General features: G+C 30.9%; 1 protein-coding gene across 1 annotated transcript in view; it reads right to left on the reverse strand.

Annotated features, from left to right (window-relative positions):
- Positions 1–3,538: 3,538 nt before the first annotated feature.
- The window catches only part of LOC126780486 (glutamate receptor 1-like), a gene marked incomplete at its 5' end in the record, with an annotated part of 112,144 nt that continues 100,842 nt past the window's right edge, over positions 3,539–14,840 (reverse strand). The window contains 11 exons of the mRNA XM_050505015.1: positions 3,539–3,627; positions 5,707–5,976; positions 6,053–6,155; positions 6,304–6,485; positions 6,584–6,734; positions 6,843–6,931; positions 7,976–8,110; positions 8,501–8,665; positions 11,183–11,277; positions 11,833–12,055; positions 13,261–13,368. Coding sequence (XP_050360972.1) covers positions 3,556–3,627; positions 5,707–5,976; positions 6,053–6,155; positions 6,304–6,485; positions 6,584–6,734; positions 6,843–6,931; positions 7,976–8,110; positions 8,501–8,665; positions 11,183–11,277; positions 11,833–12,055; positions 13,261–13,368 — 1,593 coding nt within the window. The remainder of the gene's footprint in view (positions 3,628–5,706; positions 5,977–6,052; positions 6,156–6,303; positions 6,486–6,583; positions 6,735–6,842; positions 6,932–7,975; positions 8,111–8,500; positions 8,666–11,182; positions 11,278–11,832; positions 12,056–13,260; positions 13,369–14,840) is intronic.

The following is a 14,840-nucleotide window of genomic DNA, read 5'->3' on the forward strand; positions in this document are numbered from 1 at the left end:
AGAAAATTTAATTTCAAGATCAGATTCGAGAGCACGTTTCGATGTAACGAAACGGATGCGAAAATGTTTAAATTTTTTCACGTGTACTGTGTTTCTTACATATTTGTGCATATCATAATGATAATAATAACGAAAACTAATAACTAGTAAGTATATAAATCCTGGATTCGAACTGTTCACAGCACAGAGGCCTAATTAGTTCGCCCAATCGGGAATCAAAGATTGCATATGATCCGTTAACGTGCCTTCAACAGCCAACTGTCCCGGATTAAAGCGTGTTAGGCTTAGGCCCCTAATAAAATGGCCAATTGTAGAAGTCTTAGTCGAAGAATTATCAACCAATGACTTTAAATAATTTTGTAGATGACGATCAAAAAATCAATTTGCGGACGTAGAACAAAACATTCGATTCGAATCAAAGCAATTTCTATCGTCATTATATTTGATCACGTGACATATTAAATTCTCGTCCCCTCTATACATTTTGGTGTTTGACGAAACATCCACAAACGAATCTGACAATCGACCTGTTACTTGTCTAGGCCCGCATTATTGTTTCGATACGACGTTCACATATAGATTTACAATTTAGTATATTAAAGAAACAAAGTAATACGTTTTGTACACAACAAATAGTAAATGGTGTGACAGAGACGCGGTTTACTTAACAATGAGTGCGAGAGAGATGCATTGATACCTTAATGCAAGATGAAAATCATCAAGTGCGTTTACTCGTACTTCTGTAGACTGCATTACCGAAAAAATCTGATTCATGTTTATTCATTCCCTTATTCTAACAATAGTTAACATATTAAAATATAGTATGTCTTAATACTAAACACTAATTAATGAAACGATTATGTAAATCAGTCATTTGAAGAATAACGTTAAACTTAATAATAGATAATATTTTATATATCTAATATAATTAACTAAGTAATGAATGTAGGATTGTTGTACAGCCATACGCTGTGCATTATAGATTGTATTCGAACTAAAAAGATGATTTAAAGCATTTGAGATCAAAATTTCTTGAACGCTCGCAAAGCTGTGCGGTCGCAGTATCATGTCGTGGCGCAAATTTTAACATTCCTTTATTTTTTATTCTCACCAATAATATTCTATATATGAAATTTAAATTTGGTTCTATTCGAAAATATTCGAGCGTGGTACCTTTTTTGACAGAGCGATATCCGTCACAATATTATTCACGTTAAGAGTCACAATTCCAGTTCGAACCGGTATTTACATAGCCGTGTGTAAATATTTTTATTTTCGTTAAAAGTTTTATTTAATTTCGAACGTTTAAGATTCCCATGCAAATGTACCCATAAATATTTGCTAAATATAACAAGTTTGAAAGATTGAATGTTCCAATTATCAGTAATAAAAACTTAAAATTTCCACTCGTATTTTTCAGCCTTTTTGTGACGGACGGACGCGACCGCACATATTATATTATCAATATTTAACACCTATCAATGGTGAACAATTTATTATAATTAACCACCCTCCTTAATTTTTTTAATTTGGCACTTCTTTTTCATTAAATCGATCACATAACTCGATTTCTTATCGCCTTATCACGTTAAAAGAATCAGCGTCCTAATTAATTTGAAGACCGAATATTTACGTGACGAACGCATCTTACGTATCTCATTTGCCAATTAATTTTCATAAAAAAATTCAAACTAATATCTGATTCTCTCAGACTTATCCAAAATAATTATAAATTTGAAAAACGTTATATATTTTTATAAACGATAACGCATTTTGTCTTTTGACAAACCATTAAAATATTTAGCTAATTCGAAAAGAAAAATGACATTGACAGCTAATAAATTAGAATCTGACGTTTTAAGATAATCTGTACCACTACTGTTTCGACAGAAGCATTGTAGGACGGAAGCTTAATAATAATATGAATTAATAGCTATGAGAGGTATAGTATAGTTTGAGAACTGAGTAGAACTGAAGTTTTAAACAGGGAACGACGAAATGAAACGGCCTGATCGTTATACAATATCAATATTCTCTTGATATGAGTTCCTTATGTAGTGCCTTTGGCAAATTCTCTTAATATACATATTTAAATATATATAATACTTAAATAAATATTAGAAAAATTCTTAATTAGGCTCGCATTATGTATTATATACAATATCAGGAAGTCAATTTTAAATAAGGCCTGAGCCATATATATTTGGATATTATGGAAGAATATAAACAGTTACATAAAACAAACAGCATAATATCATATAAGTTTAAACTACATAGTTAAAATAACTGAGAACTACTTTTAGTCCAAGCGATGAGTCTAGGATTACTAAAATTTCAATTTTAAATTTTCTTTTCAATTAAATCATCATTCGTGATTTAATATCGATTAAAGATCAATACACGAATCAAATCTCAGACGCTGTTAATTTAAGTAAACTAACGCTCGACTTCTGGACTATATAGTTACATAATTTTTTAAAACATAAATTTGAAATATTAAGAAATAAATTTACATACACATCTATTATTTCTATAATGCTACCAACTAACATCAACAATTAGATTTATTTTGAAATACAATCGACGTCTTAAGACTCTAAAGCATTAAAAGTTTTTCTAACCTAATGATAAAATTCATTTTTTTTTACCTATCACACAAGGGATGTATATATATTATATAATATTATTTAAAAGACAGAATGATTTAATTTAAATAAAGTAACGCCAGCAAAAAATATAAATAGACTTTATTTATATTATTCCCATACAGACGATGACTTATATATATTATTTGGATATTATAAAAAGTCGAGAAGCGATTAAAAAATTAATCTATTTCGAAATATTTTAGTAAAAAAACATTGCTGACGTTACTAATTAAACAATTCAAACATAAATTGTCTTGACAATTAATTTGTATTATGATTTACATGAACATTTACGGAAAATTACACACATTTTGACTAATTGGAGTTAACGCTAAACACGTAATTTTAAAAGACCCTGATAACATCTACTCGGTAAGATCCGATGATTTGGAATGTAAGTGAAGAACTATTCTTAACGTTTAAAGTGAGACATCGATATAATAATGCGATTATATGTTTGCTTAAAGATAGATCCATTTTCAATCCAGTCCGGTTTCATAAATCCACGGTTTCGACAATAATCCAATATCAATGCCGGTGTCATTGTTAAGTTTAAATCGGTTCGAATTTAATCATTAAATCACGAGATGATAAGGTAGAATATAATAAGGATATTATTCTAAATAAAATTTAATATAATAAAATAAATTAAGTACTAAAAAATTTCAACTAAAGATCGTATTATATAAAACAAATAAAATCATAACAAAATTAGATTGAGTTATAATAAATAAATATAACGCATCAATGTCAGTTTGATAATTTGGACGTTGACGATAAAATAAAATAAGAAAATGATAAAAATAGATATCGTGATCAGCTGTATTTACAGCTGGTACAAATCAATTGGACTCGACATACGACGAGCTTGGGACGCGCGACGCGAGGTGCCGCCCCGGGTTGCGGATCAGACTGGTGTGAAACTGGCATGCAACGAAGTCTCTTCCTGACCTGCAGCCTGACTAGACGAGGTGTAATACTGGAGAGCATATTTCTAAGATAATTGATATGATACTTCTACTTAACATAGTTGGTCGTGTCTATAGCACCTAGTTGATGGGGATGATAAACAATGTATTTAAAGTCTTGTTACCTGCGAATAGGATTATGATCGGTTAGTCACTTTTCATAGAAATACGTCGCATAGATTTGAAACAACATTTATTTTATCGATACAATGTGACAGATTTTCAAGAGACTAACACGTTAGGTAACATCGCTTTGAACACATTGATATTAAAAATTTTAATGAAATTACATGCCTCGGTTCAGTAGTTATATTTTAGGCTTTGAGTAGTTTCTACAGTTAGAATCGGTTAAGTAGTTTTTGGTGTTATTAATGATGAAAAAAATAATAATATGAAAATAATAGAAAGATGATTTAAATTAAATTAATTGCTTTTGGAAGACCTTTCTTACACAGCGTTATTCAAATCAACAAATATTACAAATGGAAATCCCTAAAAGTGCTTATCATTATTTATATGACAGCTTCAAAACTGTACAATCGATAAATAATATTTCAATCGACGATATCGATGTATCGGCTAACGTCACTTCCTACCATTTATACGTTACGGAAAGTTTATTAATGAGCTGATAGTTTTGACAAATGACGTTTACTGACAACCTTAAAGTGTAATTAAAAGATATCAGTGTTAGCAAAGCGGCAAGTATAGATAAGTTAAGCTTCCTAGTAATCATTATTACAATACAAACCAAATGGTGACCGACACCAACCGACACTATCAAGCTAATGTGCGGCCGCAGAGAGAATGCGTTTCTGACAGATCAGTGATCGAAAGAATAATGTAACTTTTAAGGGGGTGATGAAAGTTTGCATTTAGGTTCATTTTACGCAGTAGAATAGCAAGCACTACGATAGGATTAACGATTATCTACGATAGGATAGGATTTTTTTTTAAAAGTTTGTAAATTTTTTAAAGGAGGAGAAAATTTGCAATTGGTATTTAGATATTCTGAATTATGACGTGAGCGAAGCCGCCGGTAAAGTGCTGGTTAACTTATAAACCGCTCACAGAACTGTGATTGGAAGTCCGATATAGTCATTTTGAATATTGCTATGTAAGAATGGTTCTTGTTATAATTAAAACATAACGGTATGTCGTAAATGTTTTAAGTATAATTTAAATGTCTACTGCTTTTATTATTATGTGCATAATATAAGTCCGATATTAAATCTTGGTTCTTTTGTTTATAAATAAAATATTGTAACGAATAGAAGAAGATATAAATAAATTTCATAAAATAGATGGAAGATAGAAAAACGAGACGGAAGAATTATTTCCAAGATTATAATATTGCAAGGCTGTATATTATTATATACTACCAAATATGAAATCAATTATTTACCATTGATAAATTTTAAAAAATACCGCACCTTTTTAGATAATATAATAAAAAATTATTTATTTATTAAAAAATACTTCAAGAATATGAAGTAAAATAAAAATATATTTTTTAAAGTTAATTAACATTAAATAATAATATTATTCTTTTGGGTTAACAAAATTAGATACAAGGTATTGTGACGGATATATATTCTTTTGTAATATATGTAATATATAAAGTTTTTTTTTAAACATAATTAAAATGTTTTGAACAGGAAAATTCATCAGGATCTAAGAGGGTGCGGGCTTTTTATTAACTCTCTATAATATTAGCAGTATTAAATAATGTGTGCCAACTAAAATAACAAGCCATAATGATTGAGGGGTGCAATTTTGAAAATAATTATTTCTAGCCAGCCTGTTAATGTCCCACTGCTAGGCTAAGGCCTCCTCTCCCTTTTGAGGAGAAGGTTTATAATTATTTATAAGCATAATATTAATAAAAAAAAAGTTTTTTTAAGTGAAGTTACATCTTAGTATATTTTAAGCGATGTGTAATATTTGCAATTTTATAACGGGGCAATTTAAATTTTACATAATGTGATATCTACTTGATCGATATCGTGAAATTGTATTTAACTATAATTCAAGATCCATGCGGCGTTTAAATCAATAATAATTAGCAGTTAATTGTTTCGAATGCTTACCCCAGTATAAGCTGTGCCATTCCACTCATAATGTTCCTGTTCAAGTTGTTCCTCAGGAGGCTCGTGATCAGGGCTTATATTATTCACGCCACCATTACCGGTTGGCTTGGCTCTAAGGGCATTCCGCAGGGTGATATTTGCACGAGCAGCCGCATTTCTACCGTGCCTGAAATATTCCATTAAAGCCACGCCCAGTGCCACGGCCAATCCTCCAATCAGAATGTAAAACAGTCCAGCCAATTGAGTCAAGGTCAACTCCTTGCCATGAATCTAAGAAAGAATAATTATTTGAAAAAAGAAACAATCAAATACGAATACAATTGTTTTTATAAGCGATCCTTATTACCTCGCCATCGAGAGAGCATTTAGCATCAATAAACCATTTCCGTACAAGTTGTTGCAGATCACCCTGATTCCTGAGAGCCTGTAGAGCCAAATTTACTCCATCCCTAGAAAGAGATGCTTTAGAATATACATCGACATAGTTAAATACGTAAGTGCAACTACATAAATCGCAATGCGTCGCAACAATCACAAGCCATTTAAATATACGTGTTCGCTCAGAACATTCGCCATGCAAGATATGAATATGCCTACCGTAGTTTAGATCCTTTTGGAAAAGCAATAGCAAAATCCTTGACACCAGATTGGGTTACGGAAACCAACATCTCACACGGGTTCTTATCATCGCTTCCAAGAAAACCATCAGTTGATATGAATCCCATCCATAAGTCTTCGGGGGCTTGAATGGTTGATTTTGGTGGTCGTTTAACATAATCCTTTAAAATTAAGGTATCATAAGTATACAAAGGTCATAGGAGGAATTTTTATACACCATAAAGACAACTTGAGTGGAAAAATATTTTAGTAATCGTACCGCTGGGCATGTTGTCATTCTCGTGTAGGTGTGAAGAGGTTCAATAATGCGATTCATAGTTAAGTAAGAAGTCATATTAGCGGTATAAATTGAAACGAGTATTAGTGCAAAGAAACACCAAACCGCACTAACAATCCTCCCAGACAGAGACCTAAAAGACAAAAGAATCCATAAGACAGAAAAAAAAATTCAACAATACTTTATATCCAAGTCAATAATAATATATTTTATATATATAAATTGTAAAATATACACTGACCTCGGAGTAATGTCGCTACCCTGTTGCATAAAGGAACTTAGCGAAAACCATATAGAATTCCAAAAGCTGAATTCATTCACGACCGTATTCTGAAACATCCAAGACATTTTGAATAAGAAATCGTCAAAGGATCTAACCATAACGTGAATAAAGGGAGACATGAAACATTTAATATAAATACATTATTTTGAAACATTTTGTTTAAATTTTTTATATCTTTAAAATTATCTGATAATATAGGTTGGATATATTAAGTCAGTTTCAATAGGTCTAATCTGCAACTGCGAATACAATAATGATAAGTGAAAAAAAACATTTTGATTTACACCATTCGATAAAAAAAAACTTAGGTAAAGGAACTATTGAAAATTATTATACTTTTATATCCTGTATTATTGCGGTAACCGATAGTGTCGATAATGAAGATCAATCTGGTTGGGCTGTCTATAAATTAAGTAGCTATTTGAAGAAGCGATCTTTTGATAAATCTTTATACTAGATTATTTAATTGAATGATATAGAAACGAAGCTTTTTACACGGATTTTAAAAAAGTGCAAAAACCTTGTTATAAAGTCTCAAGAAGAGTATAATTAAGTAGAGTTTTAGTGTTTAAAGAGCCTTAATTAAAATTCATTCATGAAGAATAGGGGTAACCGGTAGTGAAGATGTTTAACTTGTAGATAAAGACTTTTGAAACATTTATAATAGAGCATAATGTATATATATAAGCTATATGTATGATTCAATAATTTGACGATTCTTTTTAATAATAATTGTTAAAGCAAAATGTTTGTCTGTTTAAATAACATTCATATTATAAAAGTATTGTTTACTATTATTAGGCATTATTTGTGTTCCTGTTTTCATTCAAACTAAGTGTTTGAACTTTCTAACTGTTAGAAAATAGGCTTTTGTATCATCATTGAACATGCGACTAATAGATTTATTAAACTTATATTTAATGAAATAACTCGTAAAACATTTATATTTAAATAATGTATTTGTGTTTCGTTGAATTTTGTCACGTTATAGAATTCTACAGACTTTACACATTTTTTTCTATTATTTTATTAGAGCGATTAAGGTACATAATATACAAAACAACAAATAAAAATATATTAATTTTAGTTACCCTAGTTGTTGCAATTTCGTTATTCTCGGTTGTATGAGAGTCGGTGAAAGACATAACACGCCATTCATTCGGTGAAAATCTCGATACCACGAACAGACACAAGCCAACGCTAAAAATGCTGCCCAGGACGCAAAGCTAAAAAAAATAACATTAGCCTAAGATACAACTGTTCTAAAAAATATCTTTAAAAAAATATACATATTTTTTTAATGAATTAATTATTCTTGCTTTTAAAGAATGATAACATCTATTGAATCACTAATTCAAATTTAAAAATAGCTTAACGACCGGTACACAATGCAATGCCACTGTATTTTGTTTAGAAAGGACTATTCGTTTCTAATTGATCATTCGCGCGTTGATCGTGCCAAGCCAGAAATCTGGTACGCATTGTACGCAACGCACGGTTAATACAACAATTGTATTAAATCGTTATAAACATATCGATAGTATCAATTACTTAAATGATGAATTGAATAAATTGTTAAAGTAATTGTATGAGTTTGATGTTTTTTTTAATCTTACCCATATTTCCTTAGATAAAGGACGTAGGAAACTGAAAATAGTCGCGATGTTTGTCGTGGTACTCCTCTCGGTTTTCACATCGAATGATAAGAAGGGCTTGCTAAAGTCCACGACTTGTTCTCGTTCTATGTTCACTGTTAATGGCGCTATTACCAAATCCACCTCCTAGATTAAGAAATTTATTTATTAATTGTAAGTAACATATACATTATTTGCATTTTTATTTTAATAAGTTTATTTATTGAAATAGAAGTTAAATATAGAAAAGTGTACAAATTAAAATCATTGTAATATTCAAATTATAAAAATAATTCAACTGTAATGTATAAATGGGCTTTGTAGCGATAATTCAAAATAATATTTGCTTAGAGAACATTTCGTAAGACACTAAAGCAGTGAGTATTTTTTATATTCACTCGCTACGCGTTCTTCTTATCAAATAAAGCAAACCGAAAATGTACATATTATAATACAATTCAAACAAAGTAAGAACGTGTAGACGTTGCTTTGTACTCGTTCGTATATAAAACGAGAGGTACTCAAATATCCTTCAGATATTAATATTTAACACGCAATAACGCCCTTACGTCAAACGACAATATAAGAAGTCGTTTTATCCAAATAAAAAGGCCCAAGTCCTCACAGTCCATTTTTGATCGATTGGAGATAGCGAAAATAGCAAATCTGAATGCGTTCTTATGAAAAATTTTCGTAGCGATATTCAGTGACACACTTCTACTCCGTCTTTGTGGTATATTTGACATTCGTTGGAAGACTAGACACTAGATATGTAAAACATTATGGCGTAGCTCCGATATCATGTCGTGAAAGTACGAGGTCTCGAGAAATATATCGTTCAATATACGATATTATTTTACCGTTTGTTATCTTTATCTTCGAAAGTTTATTAATAATAACTGCTCTCTTGTAATATTGGCTACTAATTTGTATATTTATTTACCCTTGAAATTGAACTCGAAGGTAATAAATTATAATACTGTGTGCCTCCATTTTGTCTACAATATAACCTTTTAGATAAATACTTATAATTTATCTAAAACAATCAATAAAATATAATAACGAAAAGATCCGATACATTAAAATATAAAATATTCTTTAATTAATAAATATAACAATATGACTTGAATGATGAATTTGATTGCCTCGTTGGTCTAGTGGCTTAATGTAAGGCCGCAGACCCGGAGGTCCTGGGTCCTGGACCTCCGGGCCAATAAAAGTTATTGGGTTTTTCTGTCAGAAAATTCTCAGTAGAAGCCCGGAGTCTGGAAGTTGGAAGTGTGTATATTCCCGTGCGTCGGAAAGCAGGTAAAGCCGTTGGTCCTACGCCTGAACTCTTTCCGGTTGTGTCGGATTGCCGTTCCATCGGATTATGAGAGTTAGGGAATAGAGTGTGCATTTGTATATACACACACACTTGTGCATTATAATATCTCCAGCGCAGTTGGCTAATCTCTCTTGAGATTGGTCGCCGTGGCCAAAATCGGTCTGGAGGATTATTATTATTACAAAATTAAAGTTAATATCAACTTTTACAGAATTATGTAACATAATGTAAAGTGAGGCTATTATCTTTAATAAATAAACAACTTACAGAAAACAATGTACAATTCTATAAGACTCGTGTTTATGGAATGAATGAATGATAGGACTGACTAGCTAAAAAGAACGTGCTTACAAATTTAACTCAAAATATTTTACAAAATCAGTAATTTATAAAAAACAATTATTGAAGATATTAATGCAAAAAATATTCATATTGATTGTCTATAGACTCCAGCCACTCTTCTTTAATATAGTTTTAGCAAACATATTTTATGTATACACTCTTTTATATTAGTTCAAAGATTATGAATAGTAGTTCCGAAGTCTTTGTGAAGTAGTTTCGTAAATTCATGCAAATTCAATTCTTGTAAAAACTTAAGCCACCGCTCTCTGTAATACTGTTTAGCATTTCAATACCAATGCATTGGAGGTCATTGCTTATGGATGGTTTTAGTGAGCTTTCGAGTTTGACATGTTCCAGAACATTCGGAATGGCGACGTTACTTTACTTACTTTGAATCTATTTCGAAATTACATTCAATTTCTAAGAAAACTTAAAAAGTATTTATATCTTAAATCGTCATACAAAAATAAAGGATGAAATACGATAAACATATTTTTTATATTCGTAGCGTTAGGTTACTGTAATCCTTTATATGTATTATAAATAAGAAAAATAATAATAGGAAATATTTAAGCAATTGATATAATTTGATACAAAATATTTCGATAAAATCTTGGATGAAGATGACGCGAAAGCTAATAACGTAGCTGAAATATATTTTTTCAAGAGTACATTACGTATGAGGTATGTAACTTATAGATGTGAGCGATAAAGAAATGGCGCTGAAGATTTACGCTACGTGAGATCCTATAAAATGAGAACCCTTTAACGCAACATTCTAGTGAATATATCGTATATGCGAGTATAAAGTATCAACATTTAAAGGCTATATCGAAAATAAATGTAATTTTCGATATTGTATGTATAGAAGTTATGATCATACATAAGTTTATTGTATGTCTTTAGGATATTGTAAGACCTTGTTATCCCTGAAGATGTATATATTTCTTATAATGTATAAAAGTATATAGTATATATGTATAAAATAATTTTACCTTTCGCACGAGCTCTCCAACCAGACCATCCCAACCTCCAATCATCTTCGGGTTTTCGTGTCCATAATTATTGTCTTTTACAAGTCGTATTTCAACTGCATGAAAAGTAAGAGGTAAAAGCATATATTAAACAATTTATTATTGTGTAATTTATTATTTTATTGACTTTTTTAATGATTCGCCTACTACAGATGTTTTATTTTTTACGTTTCTTAGAAAGCCAATGGCTAGTATGTATTGCTTAGTGTTATTTTTTTGTAATATGAAAAATGACTTGGCTTCCCCTGACTATATATCTAAATATTCTATTGTACGTATATTTATATTTCGATAAAGAGGAAATTTAAAGCATAAACGATCTATTAATGTATGTAGCACTCTTTGTCTTGATAAGTAGGATTTTTCTAATTGTACCAATTGAAATGAAGTTGTAACATTTTTGATTGTCATAACTCTACCATCGGTTCTTAGCGGTTTTTTTTCATTTTGTTTAATAATATCTCATCTTTTACAATCATAGGCAATTTACATAATAGCAAAATTATATATTTTTTTATTTGAAATAATCTGAAGGCGATCGTTTCATTCTCAAACTGTGCAATCAGCTAAAAATTCATTGGTTGTTAATTTAGCACACAAGCGATACTTACACGTAATCTCCAACTTTTCCAGTACAAGATAGGTAAGGTCAACGCAGAATCCCTTGAATTGCGAGTTTCCGCTATCATAATCGGTATTTCGTAAGATATAAGGTTCTTCAATGATCGTGGCCACAATGTAAGTCTTATTACGATCGTAATGACCAAGCTCCGTTAACCCAGGCAGTTTACTAGCAATCGGAATTAGCCCCTTGTTGTCATACCAGGTTCCAATCTAAACAAAAACTTAATAGTTTTAGAAGAGATAACTTCAAATTATTCAGCTAAACATAGAATGAAAACTTGATTTGTATATTCTATTAAATAACATAATAATTTGATATTATCTAATTTAAATATTATGTTAAGGAAACTGGGAGAAAGCTGAATTATATAGTGATCAATTTCAATATTCAAATGTAACATAACGATGAGAAATGCTACACGGTGTTAGTCTGAGTGCAGAGAACGTTTCAGTGAATCAGATTTGTACCACAATCTCATACTTAGTGATACTGGGCTTACGGGATTGAAGTGTTTAAAAGGAAATGGACATTGAAAGGTTTGTTCATGTTTATCTATTGAAAATACGATTTTTCTCGCCAAGTTTATTTCAAATTTTATTTAAAGATTAAATAATTATTTTAGATTTAGAGTCGATGGTGCATTGGACCGCCTGTTTCGCCAGCTAATTTTTATTAATGAAGAAATGCATTGGGCAACATTTTGTTATTATTATTAAGTCAGTTTCGGATTTGCATTATGTATACTTAATATTTGGCATGATGTTTCACATAAATAATATTTGGTCTTAGATTGTGGGTTCCAGCCCAAATGTTGGAAAAAAAATCTGCCATAATTCTAAGGATCCGCATTGTAGCAGCATGGTGGAGCATCTAAGTCAAACGTAGAGTAGACCGTAGCCCAGCTGTGGGACACTTACTTGACTTTACTTTTTACCCCCGACGCAAAACGAGGGGTGTTATAAGTTTGACGTGTATGCTTGTATCTCTGTTTCCGTCTACATTCTGTTTGTCTGTCTACCTGAGATTGTAGCTCTCGAATGGATGAACCGATTTTCATTTGGTTACTTTTGTTTGAAAAATTTCTTAGTTGAGAGTGTTTTAGGCTATGTTTGAAGAAAATTGATTTAGCCGTTTAATAGTTATGGGGGGTGGAAGAAGGGATGAATAAACGATAGTAAGGGAATATATTCGAGTGGGGTTTCAAATGAAAATATTTGATTTGTGTATTACAAAATTGCCTTTTTGAAGGGGGGACGGCGGTAGTTATGGGGAAGGGAATTGTCGGCCGTGGATTGATTAAATTTTTAATTTAAGTTTATTTATTTAAAATTGGTGATAAATGTAATCCAATTAAATGTTGTTTACTATTTCGAAAGGAAACAAGTAATGCATAAGAAAGTAATCTTCGATCTACCTTAACCATATCTCTGTCCACAGTCATTTCCACAACTTGAAGGGTGAAGTTGCGTCGGTGACCTGCATCGTTGAATCGAATAAGACCCGTTAAGCCATCCATCTCCGTCTGCAGGAAAAATTACAAATTCTACATGCTTTTAATATGACCATTATAATGCTCTTAGTCTTAGTAAAATCATTCGGTCTACCGAAATCAATGAAGGAATTTAAGCCGATCCTTAGTGTTTTCCTCGAGGACACATCTATGCTGTCATCATCGGAAATGTAACTATTAATATCCCTGATAGTGGAATATGTACGATCATAACTCTTTTTTAAAAAAAGACGACATTTATTACCTATTTGTGTTTGTCGCATTACGTTTTTTATCACTAACTTACTAATAATAACGTTCAATTTAACTAAAGCGAATCAATCAAAGTGGTTGTACTAAGGATTGTGTATCATTGAATTATTAAACGAATCGACAGTTCCATTATTCAACCTAAAACTAATTACACAAGGCCGAACTTAATTAATTGTCACGTAAAAACAACCGCGCACTCTCTATAAAAAAATGGACCAATATCGGACACCTGTAACCCTTGGTAATTTGAATCGAGTTTAAGGCTAATTGACTGGATTTATAACAATATATCGAGATATAATTATAAGTTATAACACTTAGCTTTGTTTAATCGTTTAGATTATTATTTATTTAATTTAACTATAATTACCTTTTAAGATGTATCTAGTAAAAGTTATTATAAATCACCCAATAATTATATGATCATAGTTTTGTACGTAATTTGAATTTTGACAAAAAGCCACGCCAGCTTTTATTATTATCAATAAAAGCTGACGTGATTGCTATAATTAAGACGTGTAAGTGAATAAACAGTCTATTTTTTGTTTCTCTCCTGCCTTGCTGGTTCACGAGCCGACCCAAAATCGAATTGAAAAAAATTATTCATCGAATAAAATACTCGAATCTAACCTATAATAATGTATGAAAAATAAAATGAAATTTGCCACCTATTGAAGGTTCAGTTTCAGTTTGATTTGAAATTGGAATCATACTTCGGGAGAACGTTATTTCTATACCATAAAAATATGCCAATTTTCATTATAAATTGAATGTTCAAACGAAATGGAATCTAGAAATCTTGCCAAATAATGGAATTTCAAATAAGAACAATGGAAAGATATTTTTTATATAGTTATCATTTAATGCAAGGAACGACTTAATAATGCAACCCTCTGTTGTAATAAATGCGTCGTAACATAAACCAAGGAAATGACAAAGGTGCTGCAACAACATAGTTGAAAATGTTGAAATATAATATGTCCTTTCGTATTTAGACGACAAAGGAAGCGGTGAATTCTAACGATAGCGTGGCGTCATATCATGTCGACGAAGCTCACTAACGTTTCGTAACATCGTTTTCAATTCGAATTTCTTAGGGCACTAGTCATCCAAGTTAAGACGAAATCAAGAAAGGCTTGTACATTTCAGATTCGTTTTTCATAAAATATATTTTGTACACCAAGCGTCAAACAATACAATACCTATATTCGAATTTTTTACTCTGAAATAGC

The sequence above is a fragment of the Nymphalis io genome, chromosome Z, assembly GCF_905147045.1.
Source record: "Nymphalis io chromosome Z, ilAglIoxx1.1, whole genome shotgun sequence".
In the NCBI taxonomy this organism is placed as follows: Eukaryota; Metazoa; Arthropoda; class Insecta; order Lepidoptera; family Nymphalidae; genus Nymphalis; species Nymphalis io.